The sequence below is a fragment of the Dreissena polymorpha genome, chromosome 4 (assembly GCF_020536995.1).
Source record: "Dreissena polymorpha isolate Duluth1 chromosome 4, UMN_Dpol_1.0, whole genome shotgun sequence".
NCBI lineage: Eukaryota > Metazoa > Mollusca > Bivalvia > Myida > Dreissenidae > Dreissena > Dreissena polymorpha.
Window position 1 is genome coordinate 99145459 of NC_068358.1, and position 22626 is coordinate 99168084.

At 35.5% G+C, this 22626-nt stretch overlaps 2 protein-coding genes across 5 annotated transcripts in view; both read left to right on the top strand.

The window, feature by feature from the left end:
- LOC127876651 (peptidyl-glycine alpha-amidating monooxygenase B-like) overlaps window positions 1–15247 on the top strand; it is an 82960-nt gene extending 67713 nt beyond the window's left edge. For all 3 annotated transcript variants that reach the window (XM_052421986.1, XM_052421988.1, XM_052421987.1), the window contains one exon: window positions 5450–15247. In XM_052421986.1, coding sequence (XP_052277946.1) covers window positions 5450–5625 — 176 coding nt within the window. In that variant the 3' untranslated portion in view covers window positions 5626–15247. The remainder of the gene's footprint in view (window positions 1–5449) is intronic.
- Window positions 1485–22626, top strand: part of LOC127876652 (uncharacterized) — a 31216-nt gene continuing 10074 nt past the window's right edge. Inside the window, exons 1-2 of one of the 2 annotated variants that reach the window (XM_052421989.1) lie at window positions 1485–2980; window positions 19142–19187. The gene's annotated coding sequence lies outside the window, so the exon portion shown is untranslated. Of the gene's footprint in view, window positions 2981–16176; window positions 16281–19141; window positions 19188–22626 lie in introns of those variants that run through there. The other variant, XM_052421990.1, reaches the window with a different exon arrangement.

Below are 22626 nucleotides of genomic sequence, written 5' to 3' on the forward strand. Positions count from 1 at the left end.
TAATCAGGGACGACACTTTTCGCTTTTATGATATTTTTCATTTCAAGAAAGTCTTTTCTTAGCAAAAATCAAGTTTAGACAGAAAGTGTTGTCCCTGATTAGCTTGTGCATACTGCACAGGCTAATCTGGGAAGACACATTACACACATGCATTAAGCCCCCTTTTCACAGAGCACGATCCAAGTCAATATGAAGGCAGATATGTATCTTTTGTCTTGTTAAAGTAAATATGTATGCCCACTTACAATAGTAGGAGTCTGAAAGTATTACTGTCTAGTAACAGCTGGAGATCATTCAACTTGTTATATTGGTCACATGGCTGAAAGGAAGATGCTTGTTTTGAGGTTTAAAGGTCAGTCACTTGGGCTTGTAATATGGAATCATTCTGCACAATACCTTGAAAACCCTTTGATTTAACATTATCAAGATTGGTATGTTGGTTGCTTGGTAAGGAAGGAAGAAGCCTATCAATTTTTAGGTCAAGGTCTTTTGTTCCAAATATCTGTAACAATTGCACATATTAACAAGGAGACTGCAAGTCATTAAGCATATATGCTTTACAATGAGCTCTTGTTTGTCTTTCGAAGATGACTTTGGCCAGAAAATAGCAAATGCCTGTTGTCTATCTGGTGGTATGAACTATGTGTAAGTACCAAGATAAATACCCAGTTGTAACCTACCATTTTGGGCAAAGCTTTGCTGAGATTCCTATTTTGCTGAATGGTGGGGTTTTGGTTTCAGGTAGAAAAACTTATGTTTTGCATTCAATCCAAAACCTCCATTCTTTTTGCAATGGTTGGAAAATTATCATTTCTTCTTTATTTACATTTTGTATTTCAAACATGTTTTGGGTTTAATCACGATTTTCATTTGTACTTGCCTCATAATGAAATACATGACTTATAAGTTATAACACAGGAGAATATTTGTATGTATGTTGCATTGTTGCATAGCTGTCAAACGCAGGGCTATATAACAGGTACAGCATTTGTTTTTGATTTAGTTGTTATATAAATACATTATTTATTGCTTCCGTAGACAATTTTATACCATTTATTCCATTAAAAGCAGAGTCTTACATGCATCAAGGTTCTGAAAACAAAGTTATTGCAAAAAGGTGTTTATTACACTTTAATGTTCACTAAGATATATTAACCATTGTTCCTGTTCACTTGCCATGTTTATAGGCAGGATAGTATGCAAACAGAAGCAAGCTGCAGATCGAGAGGTGAGGTTTTGTTGATACAAATTGTGGACGGGCGAGATCCATATTAACAAATGGCAGGATTGTTTGACCTTACTGATGGATTTATCATTTGTTTTTGATCTGGGTTTCTGTTACAGGTTATTTTTTCCAGGTAGAGACAGCAACTATATTATACATCTTCAGAGTTGTTTATTGACATATTTTTATGTTGGAAAATGCAGGCATGAAGTTGGTGTGATTGACATTGTTTTGGGTTGGCATTGTTTGAACAGAAAAAGTTTATTTTACATTTATTATGCTCCCCCTAAATTTATTTTGGGGGGAGCATATAGTCGCCGCTTCGTCAGTCCGTGCGTGTGTGCATCTGTCTGTCCATCCGTGCACAATTTTTGTCCGGGCTATTTCTCAGCAACTAATGACCGGAATTCAATTAAACTTTATGGGAAGCTTCACTACCAAGAGGAAATGTGCATATTATTAGCGGGCTCTGGTCGGATTTTTCACAGAGTAATGGCCCTTTGAAATTTTCCATTAACTGTACATATAGTGCAATTCTTGTCCGGGCTATTTCTCAGCAACTAATGACCGGAATTCAATGAAACTTTATGGGAAGCTTCACTACCAAGAGGACATGTGCATATTATCAGCTGGTTCTGGTCAGATGATTTTTCACAGAGTTATGGCCCTTTGAAATTTCCATTAACCGTACATATACATATGTAGTGCAATTCTTGTCAGGGCTATATCTCAGCAACTAATGACCGGAATTCAATGAAACTATGAGAAGCTTCACTACCAAGAGGAGATGTGCATATTATCAGCCGGTTCTCGTGGGATGATTTTTTTCACAGAGCTATGGCCCTTTGAAATTTTTCCATTGTACATATAGTGCAATTCTTGTCCGAGCTATTTCTCAGCAACTTATAATGGGAATTCAATGGAACTTTATGGGAAGCTTCATTACCAATAGGAGATGTGCATATTATCAGCCGGTTATGGTCCGATGATTTTTCACAGAGTTATGGCCCTTTGAAATGTTCTATAAACTGTACATATAGTGCAATTCTTGTCCGGGCTATTTCTCCCCAACTACTGACTGGAATTCAATGAAGCTTTATGGGAAGCTTAACTACCTTGAGGAGATGTGCATGTTTTTTGTAGGTTCTGGTTAGATGATTTATTTAGAGAGTTGTGGCCCTTTGAAATTTTTAAGTTGCTAAACCATCCATCGTATTATTTTGTCCAAAGTTATGCCCCTCAAGACGTTTCCTTTTATCTGAATATATAGTGCAATATTGTGACAAAAAAACCTTTGGGGAGCATCACCCTTCTCTGACGGTTTCATGTTTACTTAAGGAGATGGTTATTTTAGAAAGATCTCAAGTTCCTTCTATCATATAATGACAACCATTTCTTAATAAACCTGTTTGTCTCTTTAAGTTAGGTTGTGAATAACTGGCAAATTGACACAAAGTTATTGTTGAAAACAGGCATATGCAAAATTGCATATAAACAAAAATGAACTAGTAATTATTAGTATAATTATTGGCAGAGCTTACACATTTCAAACATGCACTATCAACAAACAATGAAACAGATATGTTATACCTTGTGTGATAAAATTATAATCACATTTTTATCAGTGAAAGTCACATGCCAAATACATGTACTGTAAACAAATGCGTAAAATGACCTAGTTTCCATATAGTCGATTAATTACAGCAAAATCTCACTTGGTGTTTTGTGATTCACGCCACGATTTACAGTTTTGAAGTAAGTGTTCTTTATTGTTGTAACATTGGATTGCTAGAGTCATTCACTATTATCTTTAAACAATGGATTTTTTGTTGTCTCCGTTTCGGCTTACAACAAATAGAATTTCAATTCAATGTATGCATCCCTTTGCCTGTTTTTTTATTTGCTTCTTTAACAACTAGTTAATTTATGGGACTATATGATGAAAATTAATCAACGGAACAGATTACTTAACGATTATTGGTGGAGCTTTAAAATAAATATTTTGTTGCCTTAAAGACACAAATGAGGATAAATATTCAGTGAAATGAAAAAGAAAAATAATTCCTGTAGGCCATAATACATAGTCAATTAACCCATGACCACAAGTTTAGATGTATGGCTTCATTTCACTCGTGCTTGGTACTCTTTATACAACACATACACCTTTTAACTTCAGGTTGAGGGTTATTCAACTACAGTCTATGACCAAGTATTATTTCTTAAATAACATTTTAGTAATTTCAATTTTCTATAAAGATGGTAATTCTTTCCTATACATCAAATTCATTTGTAGACAAGCATCTATGTATCTTGGCCTTTAATGACTTGAGATCTTTCCTACTGGTTTGGAATATATAGATACAGGTTGATAAACTTGTTATTTTCTCCAGCATGTGTTGATCCAGAGATGTTATTGTCTACCTACACATAGAAATATGTTTTTCTTTTCATCAAAACCATATACGCAATTAAAAGTTGGGGTATATAACCCTGATTTAAGTTATGTCTAACAGATCGGTTCAACAAGCTTATCCTGTAGTTGCAGTGATAGGAAGTTAATGCTTACGCCCTTAGCAACTGCAGAAGCCAGTAGATATAAAGTGGTCAGCCTGCCTGTTCTTTTCTTCGTTCATCCGACTGTATGCGGTTAACCCAAAATGACATGTTTTGCATTATATCAACAGTACTTCGTACAAAGCCTTTGATTCTTGAATTGATTATGATTTTGATCACTTTTAACCCTTTTTCACTCAGAAGCAAAGTGAAAATAGGTATGTGCAAACAGCATAAAACCAGAACAGCCTGCGAGTAACTCAATCTGTTCAGGTTTTATGTTGTTTGCTGCTCATCAGTATCTAAGGGTTGGAAATGAAGCCTTTAAAACTTGAATCTAGTAAGAAAGGTCTTGAATTAAATTTAACTTTCGTTACTACAAATGCGTAAAATTTAAAACTTATTTGAGTGGGAAAGGGTTAACACACCCAGATCTCCTGACCTTGTTTTGACCTTTACATTGACCTACTTTTGACCGTAGATTCATAAGTTTTCTTTGGTTAACCAAAAATGATATGTTTTGTCTAACAACAATACTGCTTGCTACAAATATTTTATACTTAAATGGATGATGTCTTTTAGCAATATCAACATACAAACATCATCTGAACTCATTTTGACCTCTGCATTGACCTACTTTTTGACTTGGACTTATTCAAATTACAGTTTTTTTTTAACTCATTGTTATTTATTGTTTGGTTGGTCCTAAATGTTTCTAGATGAAAAGCTATAGAACAATGGCATATACTTTCCAATTCTTATCACAAAAATTGGAAACTGATTAGTAAAGAACTTTATATTGCTATAAGGTTTGTTTAAACAATAATTATGACCGTTATATTTATTCTAATATTTTAAGTATGGTATCAGTAGTTTCAGTTTTATTTTCACCTCAGCATATGGTTCACAGCAGAAACTAGTAATCTAACTATGATAAGTTGCTGATCTAATGGTATCCATAAATAAGGCACATAATAAGAAATTTGAAAAAAAGACAGTGTTAAAATATTTAGAAGCACTAAAAACTTATTTTACGCTCTGCTGTTTTCGGAGAAAACCCGAGGAATTGTCATAGCCAGCTCGTTGTGTCGTGTCCGTCGTCGTGTCGTCGGCTGTCCGCGTCGTGCTAAAACCTTAACATTTTGTCAAGATTTGTCAAGGTCACTGTGACCCGAATTTTTTTTTTTTAAATCTGACAAGCTTTCATTTTTTTTAAACTGCACCCGCAGCCGAGTGTGGCACCCGTTATGCGGTGTTTTTTTTGTAAAACTAGAGTTTTAAAGTGTTCTAGAACCAATAGCCATGAAAATAACGCTAGACTGTAGGAGTGTCACAACATATAGATCATATCTTCAGATTTCCTCAAGGTATAGCTCGCCAATATTAACCTTGCACTGACCTATTTGCATGAATAAATTAAAAAACCTGAATGATCAATACATTTATTTCTATACTGGAAGCACTTTAAATCGATTGAAATGTTTGTTACAAATTATACTCCTATAGCCTCTTTGAAATGTGGGAAACTTGCATGACTAAAAACCAACTGCAAATATAGGAAACAATGCAGGCCTATAATTTAAGCTTATTGTGTTCAATAGAGCCTGGTAAATGTATTGGAGCTGTAATTGTAAATAACATAAGTATAATACTCCCGGCGCTGTTTTGCAGGCTACTTCAGCAGGTGCCGTAGGAACAGAGGTCCTAAACACATATTCAATATCGGCAATTTCCTCAATACCCGCAAGGGATTCGACCGTCTGAGTCAGGAGGATGACGATCATGACCTTGGAAATCACCTGAGTGACTCGGATAATGAAGAGTTTAGCATTGCACGAAAAGCTTAATTTGTCGTGATACATGTTATACCATAGGCTATGGTCTCAATGATTTTTTGGGAAAAATTATACTGTTATTGGTGTTATTTTTTTTAAACATCAGAGTTTTGAATAAATATGACTGCCAAATTAAATGTGTTTAAAGTTCCTAGACATATATTTGTTTTTTTCTGCACCAGAGAGACTAGGATAATGATGAGTTCAGCATGGCAAGGAAAGCTTAAATTATCATAAAACATGTTGCACCATAGCCTGTGGTGTCAAGGATTGGGGGAAGGGGGATTGCATTGTTGTTGGTTATTTTTTTAAATTAAAAAGAGTTATGATGTACTTTGTCACGTTTAAATGAAGTTTGTTAAATGTTACTATACATTTATATGTATTTATGTATTTTTTAAGACATGCATAAAATATAAATTTTTAAAACATGTATTTATTTATTGCTTTGAAAGCTAATAAAACAATCATTAATTGCTTGTTAAATTTAACTCTGCAGAACTGTTCACTTTTTATATTTTCCAATTATATATATTTAATTGCTATGTTATGTCAGAGGAACTTGCTTAAACACCATAATAATATTTATTTTTATTTAATATTTATTGCATTTGTTGATTTATCATATATTTATTATTCTCAAAGTTATTTAAATAGTTATTTTAATGATATGTTTTTTGCAAACATGTTTTTGCATTTTCAATATCTCACATTAACCTTTTGATGAAGCATTTAAGCATTAACCATGACCTTTAGATGCAAAAGATGTTCATCGCAGAATTTAGCATTGCGTTGATTTTTGGGTGACACAATTTGTGCAATACATTTCGGATGCAATAACCTAAATTAAATGCAGTGCATTCATACAATTAATGGTGAAAATCATTTAAACATGGCATTGTAAAGACAGTGTGAGTCATAGTTGACTTCAAAAGCTATTTTAATACACAGGTGTGTTAAGTTCTGTATTTTTTCTGCAACTTGGATATCTTGGATTACAGATAACACAAATCTGATGTTTAATCTTCATCAAGCAATAATATTTAATGATGAGCTCATTTTAAGTATAAACATATTAATTGCCCTCTTTAAAAACTGGGTTTAATGCACGTGAGTAAAGTGTAGTCCCATATAAGCCCATGCAATCTGCACAGTATAATTAAGAACAGCTCTGTCCGCCTTGACTTTATTTTGTTTATAGGAGACCCCTTTTTAACGAAACATTTCATAAAAGCTTAAATTGTTGTCCATGATTAGTCTGTGAAGACTGCACAGACTTTCCTGGGACAACGCTTTACTCATGTGAACATTAATCTAGTTGTCCTAGAGTATGGCTTGTATGATCCTCCAGAAAAGGCTTGCACATATGTGCTGAATATTCCACGATACAATGTAGGGTGCATTAATTAACCCTTTACCACATAGATACGTTTTTTAGGTACGCATTTTTGGTCCCTTAAAAATATATATTTAATAGAAGACCTTTCTTGCTAGATTCAAGTTTTAAAGGCTTCATTTTCAACCCATACATACTGATCAGCAGCAAACAGCATAAAACTTGAATACATTGCGAGTAACTGGCAGGCTGTTCTGGTTTTATGCTGTTTGCACAAAGTCATTTTCATTTTGCTTTTGAGTGGGAAATGGTTAATTTCACCCAAATCTACATAGTAACCATTCCGCAAGATCTGGTGAAATACAACAGAGACTTTTCATTTAACGCAGAGGCTAAGAAAATATCAAAAGACTTGCAATCTGTTTTCTGCTTTTTCTGACCTCAATATTTTGGAGTATGTTTTATGGCTTATTTTGGTCTCATAGGCTGCAATCAAACTAACTTAAGTTAATACATGTTTTAATTGACTACCTCAATAATAACTAAATTTGATGTCCATTTTACCTACTTTGATGTGGGTTTTTTCCAGGCAGTGCATTTTTTGAGTTTTACCCAGTGTAGTTACTTAATGGTAACATTGTGAATATTTGGAACTAGAAGTGGTACAATGTCAGTTGCATCTGTCTGTGATACTGATCCCCATAGAGTTATACAATTCCTGTATTTCTATATAAATGTTACTCAGTGCTTCTGCATTATACATATTGCCTGAAATAACGCAACAGTATTGTTATGTATGCTATCATTTGTTATGCTGCATATAAATTGCGTTCACAGAATTAAATTGTTTGAATCATCCTGCATCTTAACCCAGGTTATATGAGCCATGTTCTGGGAAAACTGGGCTTAATGCACATGTAAAATCTGCACAGGCTAACCTTGGACAAAACTTTCTGCCTAAACTTGATTTTCAGAAAGAAGAGACTTCCTTTAAACATAATTTTTCGTTAGGTGTGAAAGTGTTGTCCCTGATAAGCTTGTGTGGACTGCACAGGCTAATCTGGGATGACATTTTGCGCACATTCATTAGGCCTAATTTATACAGAACATGGCGTTTTACAATGGAGTTGTGAGTGTGAAACTGTTTTATCTGAGTAAGTAATGTGAAACAGATATAACAGGTATACATTGAAACATCAGGTCATTCAATGTACATTCCTTTGTCTCTTCATTCCTTGCTCTGTTTTACAATTCTTGTTATACCCCCACAAATGAAGTTTAGGGGGGCATATAGGAGTGAAGTTGTCTGTCGGTCGGTTGGTCTGTCTGTATTAAGTGTCCGCTCTCTAATTCAAGTAGTTTTCATCCGATCTTCACCAAACTTAGTCAGAAGTTGTATCTACATGATGTCTAGGCCAAGTTCGAACATGGGCCTTGCCAGGTCAAAAATTAGGTCACGGGGTCACTTAGTGCGTTTTAAACATTCAGCATGTTGTCCGCTCTCTAATTCAAGTAGTTTTCATCCGATCTTCATTACACTTGGTCAGAAGTTGTATCTACATGATGTCTAGGCCAAGTTCTAACATGGGCCTTGCCGGGTCAAAAACAAGGTCATGGGGTCACTAAGTGCGTTTTAAACATTCAGCATGTTGTCCGCTCTCTTAATCAAGTAGTTTTCATCTGATCTTCACCAAACTTGATCAGAAGTTGCATCTAGATGATCTGAAGGCCAAGTTTGAACATGGGCCTTGCCGGGTCAAAAACTAGGTCACGGGGTCACTTAGTGCGTTTTTAAACATTCAGCATGGAGTCCGCTCTCTTAATCAAGTAGTTTTCATCTGATCTTCACCAAACTTGGTCAGAAGTTTTATCTAGATGATCTAAAGGCCAAGTTCGGACATGGGCCATGCCAGATCAAAAACTAGTTCACAGGGTCACTTAGTACGTTTTACAAATTGAGCATGGTGTTCGCTCTCTATTTCAAGTAGTTTAAATCCGATCTTCACCACACTTGGTCAGATGTTGTAACTAGATGATGTGTAGGTCAAGTTCAAACATGGGCCATGCCGGGTCAAAAACTAGGTCACAGGGTCACTTAGTGTGTTTTAAACCTCACTATGATGTCTGATCTCTAATTGAAGTAGTTTTTATCCAATCTTCACCAAAATTGGTCAGAAGTTGTATCTTGATAATGTCTAGGGCAAGTTTGAATATGGGTCATGCCAGGTCAAAAACAAGGTCATGGGGTCACTAAGTGCGTTTTAAACATCACAATGTTGTCCGCTCTCTAATTCAAGTAGTTTTCATCCAATCTTCACCAAACTTGGTCAGAAGTTGTATCTAGATGATGTCTAGGTCAAGTTTGAATATGCGTCATGCCAGGTCAGAAACTAGGTCACGGGGTATGTTAGTGTGTTTTAACCTCACCATGTTGTTCGCTCTCTAATTCAAGTAGTTTTCATCCAATCCTCACCAAACTTGGTCACAAGTTTTATCTAAATGATTTCTAGGACAAGTTTGAAATTGGGCCATTCGGGGATTAAAACTAGGTCACAGGGTCACTTAGTTCGTTTTTTAACATTCAGCATGGTGTCCGCTCTCTAATTCAAGTAGTTTACATCCGATCTTCACCAAACTTGGTCAGAAGTTTTATGGAGATGATCTTAAGGCCAAGTTAAAACATGGGCCTTTCTGGGTCAAAAACAAGGTCAAGGGGTCACTAAGTGCGTTTTAAAAATTGAGCATGATGTCCGCTGTTTTTTGTGAAGACGACATACAAATATTATTTGTCAATGCGGCATGTGGGGGTATTCATCACGTCTGTGACAAAGCTCTAGTTGTAATTTGATACATCATAATTATGCAACCATGGGAATATAATTTTTTTAGAATGAGAAATTGGAAAGAGGTAAAGTTATAATTAAAACATGACAGTGAAGAACTCCTCAAAAACAGTGTTACAGAATGCATGTATCAATACTTCTAGGGCGTATCTCTAAAATTTGTGTTTTTTGTGAGGCTGCAGTTTAATCTGATGGTTAAATTAATTATACATTTAAATATTATTTCATTGATACAAAAGCTGGATTATGATATACAGTGTACTCATGGATCATGAAATCATGTGAGATTTGTTAAAATTAATATGTTAATGGTTGAATCACATTATCACAATAATTTTGTATGTCCCCAATAGTAGTGGGGGACATATTGTTTTTGCCCTGTCTGTTGGTCTGTTGGTTGGTCTGTTGGTTGGTTTGCGCCAACTTTAACATTTGCAATAACTTTTGCAATATTGAAGATAGCAACTTGATATTTGGCATGCCTATGTATCTCATGGAGCTGCACATTTTGAGTGGTGAAAGGTCAAGGTCATCCTTCAAGGTCAAAGGTCAAATATATGAGTCAAAATCGCTTATTTAATGTATACTTTTGCAGTATTTCAATATTCAAGATAGCAACTTGATATTTGGCATGCATGTGTATCTCATGGAGCTGCACATTTTGAGTAGTGAAAGGTCAAGGTCATCCTTCAAGGTCAGTGGTCAAATATATGTGGCTCAAATCGCTTATTTTATGAATACTTTTGCAATATTGAAGATAGCAACTTGATATTTGGCATGCATGTGTATCTCATGGAGCTGCACATTTTGAGTGGTGAAAGGTCAAGATCAAGGTCATCCTTCAAAGTCAAATATATGGGTCAAAATTGCTCATGTAATGTCACTTCTGCAATATTGAAGCTAGCAATTTTATATTTGAAATGCATGTGTATCTCATGGAGCTGCACATTTTGAGTGGTGAAGGGTCAAGGTCAAGGTCATCCTTCATGTTCAAACGTCATATAGGGGGACATTGTGTTTCACAAACACATCTTGTTTATTATTAAATCAATTTATTTAATAATGAAGTTTTCTCTTAAAATTTCAGCTCTTGTTAAAACATCTATTATGATTTTACCAATATCATATTGAATTTTACATAAGTTGATATCCATGAATATCAAAAACATTTGATAATAAAATATTTTGTACAGACAAATCATAAAAAAATTCTCATGGCTGTTCTTTAGAATGAAATGCATCTTCAAGTACAAGTACTGGTATATCCATTTAAATCTTTAAAAAAAAATCAGTGCTGTGTAAAACTGGACTTGATGCATGTGCTCAAGTCGTGGTTCCAGATTAGCCTGTGCATTCCACACTTGCTAATCCTTTTAGACACTTTCTGCTTTTATGGAATATTTCTTTAGCCCCTTCTGAAGGAGAATCCATTCAAAGTGGAAAGTGTCGTCCCTGATGAGCCTTTCCAGACTTCAGTCACTTTTCTGGGACAACACTTCAGGCACATACATTAAGCACTGTTTTTAAAGGTGACGGACTCATTTGTTCCATTGCGCAGGTGTTGTCTATTTGAGAATGGGAAACTCTACACTTTATATTCTTTATATTTAATGTTTTATTGTTTTGCTGTTGTTAATGTTAAGAGTCGTGACAAAAATAGCACTTGTTGTGTGATCTTGACAATGTTCACAAATGAGCCATGCTCTTTGAAAAGGGGGTTTAATGAATGTGTGGATAGTGAAGTCCCTGATTAGCCTGTGCAGTGTGCACAGGCTTATCAGGGACTACACTTTCTGCTTTTATTGTATTTTCTGTATAAAGGAAGTCTTGTCTTAGCAAAATCTAGTTTAGGTAGAAATCGTCTTTCATAAAACCCCCTTTTCACAGAGCACGACTCAAATATATTTATGCATGTGCCCTCATCCAATAATTATTGTTTGTTCATAATTTATGTGCTTATGTAAGTATCGTACCAAAATATTGTGTTTTAAGTTTATCTCAACAAGATATATGTGAAGCGCATATAAAATTGCATGTTTTCATGATAAGAAAATGACCAAATTGGTATGTATTACAATTGATACACTAATTGGTTAGGCAAATGATACCTCTTCAGATATTTAAATAAATAAATTGTACATGCACTTGTAAGCTGCTTTTCACACACAAAATTTCATCCTCATCTGAGTCTGTTAAATACAATTTATGCTCCACTTTAAATATGAAAGGTAAATTCAATATACACATATTTGTGAATCCAAAATTTCTAATTATTTTGTCACCAATTCAAAAAATAAAACATATAATGCTGCTGAAAAAAGTTGTCTTCAATGTTGTTTGATTGATAAGTTTACTTCAGCTGAAATGGATGAAATGATAAGACATGCATAATGTAAAACATTGACTAATTTGGAGTGTTTCACTGTTTGTCCTGTTGTTGTTTTAAAAGCTTACCACAAAAGATGCATTATTTGCATATAGTTTAAAATATAGGGTCAAGAAAATGAATTTTAATACACTTTGACCCCATGGCTGACATTCATTAATTAGGTTTTTAATTCTGATGCTTGAGTATTTTATTTGAAGGGGCCGTTTCTCGTTTTGGTAAATTGACAAAATTAAAAAAATGTTTCAGATTTGCAAATTTTCGTTGTAGTACGATATTTGTGAGGAAGCAGTAATACTGACCATTTACCATGCTCTAAAATATCCATTATATTCATCTTTTGACGATTTAAAAACCTAAAATTATAAACAGTTGTAATGCAAAATGATTGAATAATTTGGACAGTTTTGTTGTTGTTGTTACATTTTGTGATACTATGAGGATTGTTTATATAAAGTTTAAAATACATCATTCAATTTATGAGCATGGATGGTCCAGTGGTCTAAGCAATAGACTTTTACTCAGGGGGTCAGTGGTTTAAGCCCAGTTGAGGGTTACTTTTTTTCATTCTTTAATTTTATTCTTGCATTTTTTACTGGACCATTTTAGATCCAATGTCTACGTGTATCAATATAAAGCATTAAATGACAAACTTCAATATCTGCCAAAATCTGTGAAAAGGTCCCTTTAAAATGTCATATTAAAAGAAGTGTATTTAAATCTGCTAAATGTCCCTTTAAAATGACTTAATTAAGGACATTAAAATAGGTGCATTGTTTTGATTTTATGACTAACATCATGTCCCCATCTTCACAATTATGTTATTAAAATTTATTCAAATCTTTCAAAATAGTTGTGTTAAAAATGCTGTTTTCAAGTGTCTCAGCGCTGAAGTATTTTTTTTGTATTGAGTTAAAATTCATTGATTTAATTTTGCTCAAGCAAAACCCATGACACTTAAGTCACGTCTTTCTGTCAACTGCTGCGTACAGATGTAAAGACTATGTTAATTATTTTGTGTTTTATGCAATCTTTGCATAATATTTTGCAGTGTTACAACTAGAGATTTGTCAAATAATTTGTGTTTTATAAAAATGAGCAGGAAGCATAATTCATGTTTGGTCTGACTATTTGAAGACTCAGGAAAACATTGTTCTTTTTGTATTCTATAACAATGCTGAGCTGTTTGCATAAGTATATATCACTCTTTGATTATAATTAGATCTAAATAATTTATTCTTACATCTGACAATATTAACTCTGCAAATGATATTTAAAGCTAGTTCAATTTAATGTTGTTTTTTTTTAAAGATAACTTAAAGCATCAAATAAATCTAAAGTAATGTTAGATTCAAACAACAAGAAATTTGTAATATGCTCCTTTTTGACAATATTGATGTTCTTTTCAAAATAATTGTGATGCAAGGTTTGCTTATATTATCCCTTTACCACTTAGATACGTACTCAACCCAGAAAGTTACATTTAATTAATTACCTTTCTTACTAATTCAAGTTTTTAAGGCTTCATTTTCCAACCCTTAGATACTGATGAGCAGCAAACTGCATAAAACCTGCACAGACTGTGAGTTACTCGCAGGCTGTTCTGGTTTTATGCTGTTTGCACATAGCCATTTTCACTTTGCTTCTGAGTGGAAAAGGGTTAAAATCAGCCAATCTGTTTACTTCGTTAATTTAAAAAAGTTGAGATATATTCAGATCATTTAATCAAATCGATGTATATTAAAAAATAATTGTTGAAGAAGTGAGTTTAATGCTGGATGTTAGAGTTAGTTTTTCTTTAAAGTTATTGTTATTGTTTTTCGTTTATTGAAACCTTTAGTTAAATTGTTAATAAATGTCATATGTCATATATTCCAAAATAATGGCATTCCCACAGTAATTAATGAGTTTTTAATTTGTTCTGCCCTGTACTTGTTAGTTGTTATTGTATTAAGTGTGATTTTGTAGTAATAGTTAATTTACTTATTTTCCATATAATAGACACTTTGAATTTTGATGTCAGTCATTTCAATAAAGGGCAATTTAGAACGAAGAAATTTGTTACAAATGAGTGCAACAAGGCCATCTCGTGTGTGAGGCCAAGTTTGTATATTAGCAGTGCTGTATGAAAAGGGGTTTTAATGCATGCGCGAAAAGTGCCATCCCAGATTAGCCTGTGCAGTCTGCACAGGCTTATCATTGACGACACTTTCCCATTTTTTATATATTTTTCGTTTCAACAAAGTCTCATCTTAGCAAAAATCAAGTTTAGGCGGAAAGTGTTGTCACTGAGTAGCCTGTGTGGACTGCACAGGCTAATCTGGGACGGCACTTTTCGCTTATGCATTTAACCACCCTTTTACAGAGCACTGCTCATACAATAATTTCATAGCGACACAAGTTACAATCCAGCCTTCTAGTTACAATCCAGCCTTCTAGAGCTGTTCAAAGGTTACCACTGCAGGGCTTTAATGCTTGTGCTTATGTTGATTACTGCGCTAATGCTTTGACTTAAAAGGAAATTGATGATGTCATTTTGTCTGATTTATTTTTATTTAAAGACTGTAAAAGACTTTTACAAACCGTGTTATTTGGTTGATTGCCCTTTATTGAAAATAACAGCATATTTTGGCTACATACATATTTGTGTCTATATTTATGATAATATTTAAACTAGTCAATGATTTATTTAGTAATATGAAATGGAGTACTTCTGTAGATACCGGTACATTATTTAACAAAAAATCTTTACTATTATGTCATTATTATCAATTCAAAGTTTTGTTTTTAATATGATACATTCTCTTTGAATTGGAAGTGTTGTTTTTGTTAGGCATCGCCTGATACCTTAGATGTGTTATATGATGGAATTACACGGCATATTTCTATCTTAAACACAATGTAAAATGAATCCCAAAATTGTATACCCTGTTGTTCATGATAGTTTTTATCTATTGAGTGAAGTTATTTAGTGTTGTTATATAATTATTTGTCATTTCACATGAGGTATTTTCATAAGCCAGCATGAATTTATGTATTAATGACGTAAGTAAAGTTATTATTTTGTGATTCTGTCATTTCTTCTTACTAATCCCTAGTTGATTATAGTTTCAATGTGAAAACAAATACTATTTCCAAGCCATAAAATATTTATACAGGCTTGTGTTTAGTCAATAAATCGATAAGAAATTCCGAAATAAACATCATTACACATAAACACTTAAAATAATATAAATAACAAGAGATTGCCAAGCCTGCGTCTGTCTGTCCGTCCGTGCACAATTTTTGTCCGTGCTATTTCTCAGCAACTAAACACCGGAATTCAATGACACTTATGGGTAGCTTCACTACCAAGAGGAGATGTGCATATTATCAGCGGGTTCTGGTCGGATGATTTTTCACAGAGTTATGGCTCTTTGAAATAAAAAAAAAAAATTATTGTCCCCCCCCCCCCCCCCAACTACTGTGCTCTCAAGCACAGGTGGTTAGCGTGTGGCTATGCTATTAATTAGTGAAAACATCATTTTGAATGATAAATAATCATATTATAACGAAAAATTAACTTTTCTGAAAAAAAATATTTCACTATCAAATATATATATATATATATATATTTGATAGTGAAATTTTTTTTTTCAGAAAAGTTAATTTTTCGTTATAATATGATTATTTATCATTCAAAATGATGTTTTCACTAATTAATATCATAGCCACACGCTAACCACCTGTGCTCTCAAGTCGTTTCCTTTTATCTGAATATGTAGTTCAATATTGTGACAAAAAAACTTGGGGGAGCATCACCCGTCTCCGACGGTTTCTTGTTTTATTTGTTGCCATAGCAACCAGAAATCTTGGCGTAGGAACGAAATAAAAGGACGTGCATAATCTCCATATTACCATCTATCCATGTTTTAAGTTTCATGAAAAATTATGAAGAACTTTTAAAGTTATCGCAGGATCCTGAAAAGTGTGACAGACAGACTGACGGACAGAGCGCAAACCATAAGTCCCCTCAGGTTTCACCAGTAGGGGACAATAAGTGGCTTACCGGTTGATACTATCCGCTACACCTTCACGAAAAACATGAAAACGACGACGTTTGGTAAGTCGGTTCCATCTAACCTCACTTTAGCGCAGTTAGTCCCGCTCTACGCCCCCTAGTTCATTGCGTTATAACTTTGATGGTTGAATTGTATTTATAGTAGTTAACCTAGTTTTTTTTATCTGTGGTTGTTGTGTTTTAGTTATACTTCCATTCTTTTACATCTGCTTTTTTTCTTTATTTTTTATTACTTGAAGTTAACATTGCTTGGCAGTTTCCATCTGTGGTGAATGTATTTGACGTTACTTGCAGCGGAGATTACCAATCAAGATAGTAACTATTGCTGACCTTGCTTAATCTCTTTAACGCAGTTTAAAACACCTTTTAAAACAGCATCACTGAAAAGCCTACTAGTATTCGAAAGAACTTCTGTTGGCAGTGACTATATTTCAACATTATTTTCATTCTTAATTAAATAGTGCACACATCTCTGAAACACTTGATGAACAATGTATAACACAGAGTAGTTTCGGTAAGATACGCTGAACATTTTTTCGTTGTGTATACCACAGACATATTTAATGTTCCATCTGTATAGCACAATTCTGTATATGTTATATGTATGTATACTGTCAAAGACCTGAATGAAGTTTTCATTTTGAAAACATACATGAATAAAGTGTCCGTCCGTAGGCCTATAGCCAGACCTGAATATACATTAGTTTGAATCTTTAATGCACATACATATTTTTTTTATTTGCTGATATTATTTTGTTTCCATATGTACAAAACTTAACTAGCAATTCTATAAAAAAAAACACTAAACTGCTCGGGCATGAATTATAATGGAGTCGCACTCAGGGAAAACCGGGCTAAATGCATGTGCGTAAAGTGTCGTATAAGATTCGCCTGTGCAGCAGTCCACACAGGCTAATCAGGGGCGACACTTAAGGTATTGACTGGATTTGCGTTTAGAAGAAACTTTCTTTAAAAGAAAAATCCATAAAAGCGGTAAGCGTCGTCCTCGCTTAGGACGATAGTGTACGCACATGCATTAAGCCCGGTTTTCCCCTTTGTGCAGCTCAAATATAATTAATGCCAAACAATTCCCATGTATTGTACCTGTATCGACCTCGTGTTGAGTTGCATCTCAGCAATTATATATTTAGACAATTAGTCACAAGTTGTGATAATAAGCAGCAAAGAAGTGACGAAACATGAGCGAAGATGGTCATTGCTTTAGACAGTTATGGCAACCACATTTCATGTCAACTGTTGTCGCTTTAATGTCTTAATAGCATTTTATATTGTCCTAACACGAAGATCTTCTTATGGTATTATGTGTCATGAAGTAATTATCTATGAGTTGTTTAATCGATGAAATTCTACAATATGAAGAATTATTCAGAATTATTCAGAATTATTCAGAACTTAATGGGCTCAATATGCTTAAGGAAATCAAGTGACAGACATGTGCTAAACATATCACTTACAGTATATTATTATTCATGAAAAGATTACAGGAACTTGAATTCGCAATGAGATAAAATGAAGCATGCATACATTTTTAGCTCGACTATTATATATGAAATATATATGTTGGAGCTATCCTACTCACCCCGGCGTCGGCGTTAGCGTTAGCGTGCAAATGTAAAAGTTTTCGTACTACCCCAATTATTTTCATTGTCCATTGACATATTGCTTTCATATTTTGCATACTTGTTTACCAATATGACCCCGACCTATAAATAAGAGCAGACAACTCTATCAAGCATTTTGTCATAATTATGGCCCCTTTTCCACTTAGAATATGCAGCAAATGTTAACGTTTTCGTACTATCCCATTTATTTTCATTGTCCCTTGACATATTGCTTTCATATTTTGCATACTTGTTTACCAACATCACCCAGCCTATTAACATGAGCAGACAATTCTTTCAAGCATTTTGTCATAATTATTGACCCTTTTATACTTAGAATATGCATATTATTGATAAATCTATGTTAAAGTTTGCGTACTACCCCAAATATTTCCTATATCCTTTGACATATTGCATTTATATGTTGCATACTTGTTTATCAACATGACCTTAACCTATAAACAAGAGCAGACCACTGTATCAAGCATTTTGACATAACTATGGCCCCTTTAACACTTAGATAATTAAACATTTTGCTTAAATTGCCATAATTTCTTTATTTATGATCACATTTTATTATTGCTTTGACAAAACAACACTTACCTGAATACCACAATGGATTCCACCCAAACAATACCCCACGCCATTACCCAGAATCCCGTCCCCCCCCCCCCCCCCCAAACCTGCCCCCCCCCCAAACCTCCGACCCCCAATTTTTTTTTTAAACAACATCTCATAAATTACCACACCCCACATTAAACCCCCCTCTCACCCCACCCCCTACCCCCTCCCCAATTTTTTTTAAACATCATCTAATAAATTACCCCACCCCACATTATACCCCCTCTCACCCCCCTACCCCCCCCCCCCCGCTACCCCCCAAAAAAATAAATTGTTTCCCCTTTTTTATTTTTGAAAGATCGTCTAATAAATGACCACACCCCACATTATACCCCCTCTCACCCCCCCCCCCCCTTCTTTATTTTTAAAGACCGTCTAAAAAATATTGAATATGAACAATTTCCCCATGATGGCTAACGTTATACTGTCAAGCACTCGAATAGGCGAGCGCGCTGTCCTCTGACAGCTCTTGTTGTAAGTGTAAGCCCATAGTCTCTCAAGCATTAATAGTCTGGTGTTTAATTAAACTATTTCAATCAGTTGAAAGACGGCTGAGACCTTGCATCATACGTATGATTAACATAAGATGCATTTTAGTTATTGTGTGCCGTCACGATTATAGAAGCTTGGTATAACCGAAGGTATGCTTGCACATTTCAGTTTCACACCTCGGAACAAGAGGCCTTCCGTGATGGGCTTCATTAAAGTAAGATACATTTTTTAGTTTTTGTTTGCCGTTTTATAAATTTAAATAATTGCACTTTCATTTTTATTTATTTGATATGATTTATAAAATTGAGCATGATCGACTTTAGAATTAGTTAATTTGGTACATGTCATATAAATTGTATAACGAGGTTCATTTCAGGTCACGTAAATCAAAGTTAAAAAATCAAGAAATTAATTGATGACAGACGTCTACTATAAATTAAAGCGCAGATAAGTTATGATGCCATCGATTTCAATCGAAGGTTTAATTGATGATACAAGAACTAAATGAACCTATTTGTGGTTAAATTTTAACAGATTTAAGTTTTAATGCCATACACATTAACTTTTTAATCAGAAATAAGGTTAAATTTAATTGCTTAGGTGATACAGAATGAGCGATTGCTTTTCCTTTAATTATTGAAGTTAAAACAGATTGGTTATTGTACGGCAGAGGAACTTGTCAAAGGAATGACAATAGTATTCTACTTGCAATATTCTATTGTTTGTTTTTACATGTAATTAAGTGACGAGACCGGCTATAGTTTAATTACATGTAGTTGAAAAAACAACGTTTTAGAGGATTTCGATTTTTTAGATTATCATTATACACACATAATACATTATGTGGAACTGGTTTTTCTTCTTAAACCTAGTTTCTTTACCGTAAATAATAATTGTGCAGACCATTAGCAATGGGAACACACATTTGAACGCATACATTGAAACATTGATATGACTTTCTTCTTGCAGGATACTAAGTTTTAAATAATCTCTCCTGCATTAGTTGACAAGTCTGGAAACCTTTTGAAAATGACAATGCCATTATCATATTATGAAATTGAGTTATCGTCTTCAGTTGAAAAGGAGATGCATTATGTAGAAGGCACGCATCGCACTTGCATGAAAATAAGACAACAATAAAAAAAGTAATGTTGTATCCGAATAAGCAGGGCAAAATATGTCATAGTATGAAATTCAACGAGAGGCCGATAAGGTCGATACCTTCCCTGATATCCCGCGTGAGCCAAATTTAGAGGTCCATATAGCACCGTTCAATCGCCTTCAGCGACGACTGTGGAACATGCGACGACTGAGATACTGTAATATGTCGGTGGAAAGCGGAGTGTAAGTATTTCCCTCTTCTTTATATTTTACGTATTGGATTTAGCAGGTTTAAGTGTGTTCTTTGAGATGCTAAGTAAGAAGGACGTAATCGCTGGAAGCGATTGAACGGTGTGAATATGCGCGGTAAGACCCGTCTTGCTGAGTTGTCCGCTACCATGTTTGTCTTTTCCTGAATCTGTTGATGGGTGTGGGAGAGCCAGATCATCAGAAAAGTCGAGTTCTTCCAACTGTTTCCATATTGTTCCACTTAATCCCATTCCGCTTCTGATCCGTCGAGGTCTTCATTACCCAGTCAGGGTAGGAACAGGCCAGCAGGAACAGGAAAAGTAAGAGTAATGAGCCTTGCCTCACTCCGGTTCTCACTTCAAAGGCATTCGTGAGCCTTCTGCAATAAACGATCCTGCAGGTCATTCCTTCATAAGACTTCCTGATGATGTTGGTGATCTATCCTGACACTACATAGCGTCTCAGAAGTCTCTCGAGAGACTCCCGGTCAACGCTGTCGAACGCCTTTTCATAGTCAATTAACTTGACATACAGGGGAAATTTCTACTCGAGAAATGGTTCCAGAATGATGCGCAGATTTGCGATCTGATCCGTGCATGAACTCTCCTTTCGCAAGCCGGCTTGTTGGTCACGGAGATGCGGGTCTATTGCGTCTTTCATTCGGTTCAGCATGATGCAATTAAACACCTTTCTTGGGATGGACAACAGAGAGATGTCTGGGTAGTTGGAGCAGAAACTGGGGTCCATTTTCTTGGGGAGCTTGATGAGATATCCCTCTTTCCAATCTGTTGGATTTTTTTTTCCTTCCCATATCTTGCTGAAAAGCGGGTATAGAAGCTTCGCACTGGTCTCCTCGTCAGCCTTTAATGCTTTTGCGGGAATGCTGTAAGGTCCTGCAGATTTGCCGTTCTTAAATTGATTGAGTGCGCTGCTGATCTCTTCCTTCGTGGGAGTGCAGCAATTGATTTACAGATCGCTTGTAGCTGTCGAAATCTCCTGTGGTTTTGCATGAGCTGGCCTGTTTAGTTGCTCCTGGAAGTGCTCAATCCTCCTCTTCTTTTTCTCTTCCTCATCTGTTATTATTCTTCCATTTTCCCCTTACTGGCCTCTCTGGCTTGGCAAACTTTCCTGCTAATCTCTTGGTGATAGAGTACTGATCCCAAGTTCTGTTCTGAAAGGCTGCCTCTTCCGCCTCTGTTGAAAGCGCCTCTAGGTAGTTTCGCTTGTCTGCTCTATTACTTGGCTTCACGTTTCTTTTTGCTTCGGTGTACCCTTCTTTTGCTTTCACTTGTGCGGCTCGTGTTCTGCTGTTGCTGACACATGCCTTCTTTGCTCGTCCTTTTTTTCAACTTTCTGAAGCGTCTCAAACGATATCCACTCCTTTTGGGTGCAAGACTTGGAGCTCAGTACTTCTTGTCATGTTGATGTCACAGCTACTTTCACTTTCTGCAACTTCTGCTCTATCGTCTCTTCTCCAAGCAGCTTGAGAGAGTGACCTTTGACTCTCCTTGCTTCTATGTATCTTTCAGCGTAGCAGTGTTGTAAAGTTGGCGTTGGCTGGGCCCCCATGTTCAACTCTTCTTCTGCTTCAGTTTCAATCGGGCAACAAGGAGGTGGTCCGAAGCCACGTCTGATCCTCGCTTGACACGTACATTCTAAAGAGAGCGACGAAACTTCCTTGTGATGCACAGATGGTCGATCTGGTTCACCATTGACAGGTCTGATGACACTCAAGTTGCCTTAAGTATCTTTCTGTTATTGAAAACACTTCCTCCGATGACCAGGTTACTTGTGTCGCACAGGTCGGCGAATCTCTCACCGTTATCGTTCATCTCACCTAACACTTGCTTCCCAATGATCTTCTCATATCCTCGGTTGTCACTGCTGATCTTGGCGTTGAAGTCATCCATAAGAATGATGATCTTTCCTCTTCACTATTTTTTGTCGAGGCGTAGCACTGGAATATGTCCATTTAAGTCCTCTTCTTCTGTGTAAGGAAAGTGGCCATCATATCCATTGTCCATGCGCATGCCACCTGATGAGCGCTCTTTGTGCCGACTTGGAAAGCATCAAGGCTACTACCTGGGTGTGTGCTGCATAATCCTACTCATGCCACGAGAACAACAGTAACTCACGGGAATTTAGTCGCTTCTGCCCAGAGCCAGTCCATCTTGACTCCTGATCCCTAGGATGGTGAGGTTCAACTTCTTTATCTCTGTGGCCATGTGTGCTTTTTTACCTGTCTAGTACATGAATCGGACATTCCATGTGCTGATGGTGGATGTGGTCCTGGTTGAGGTGAT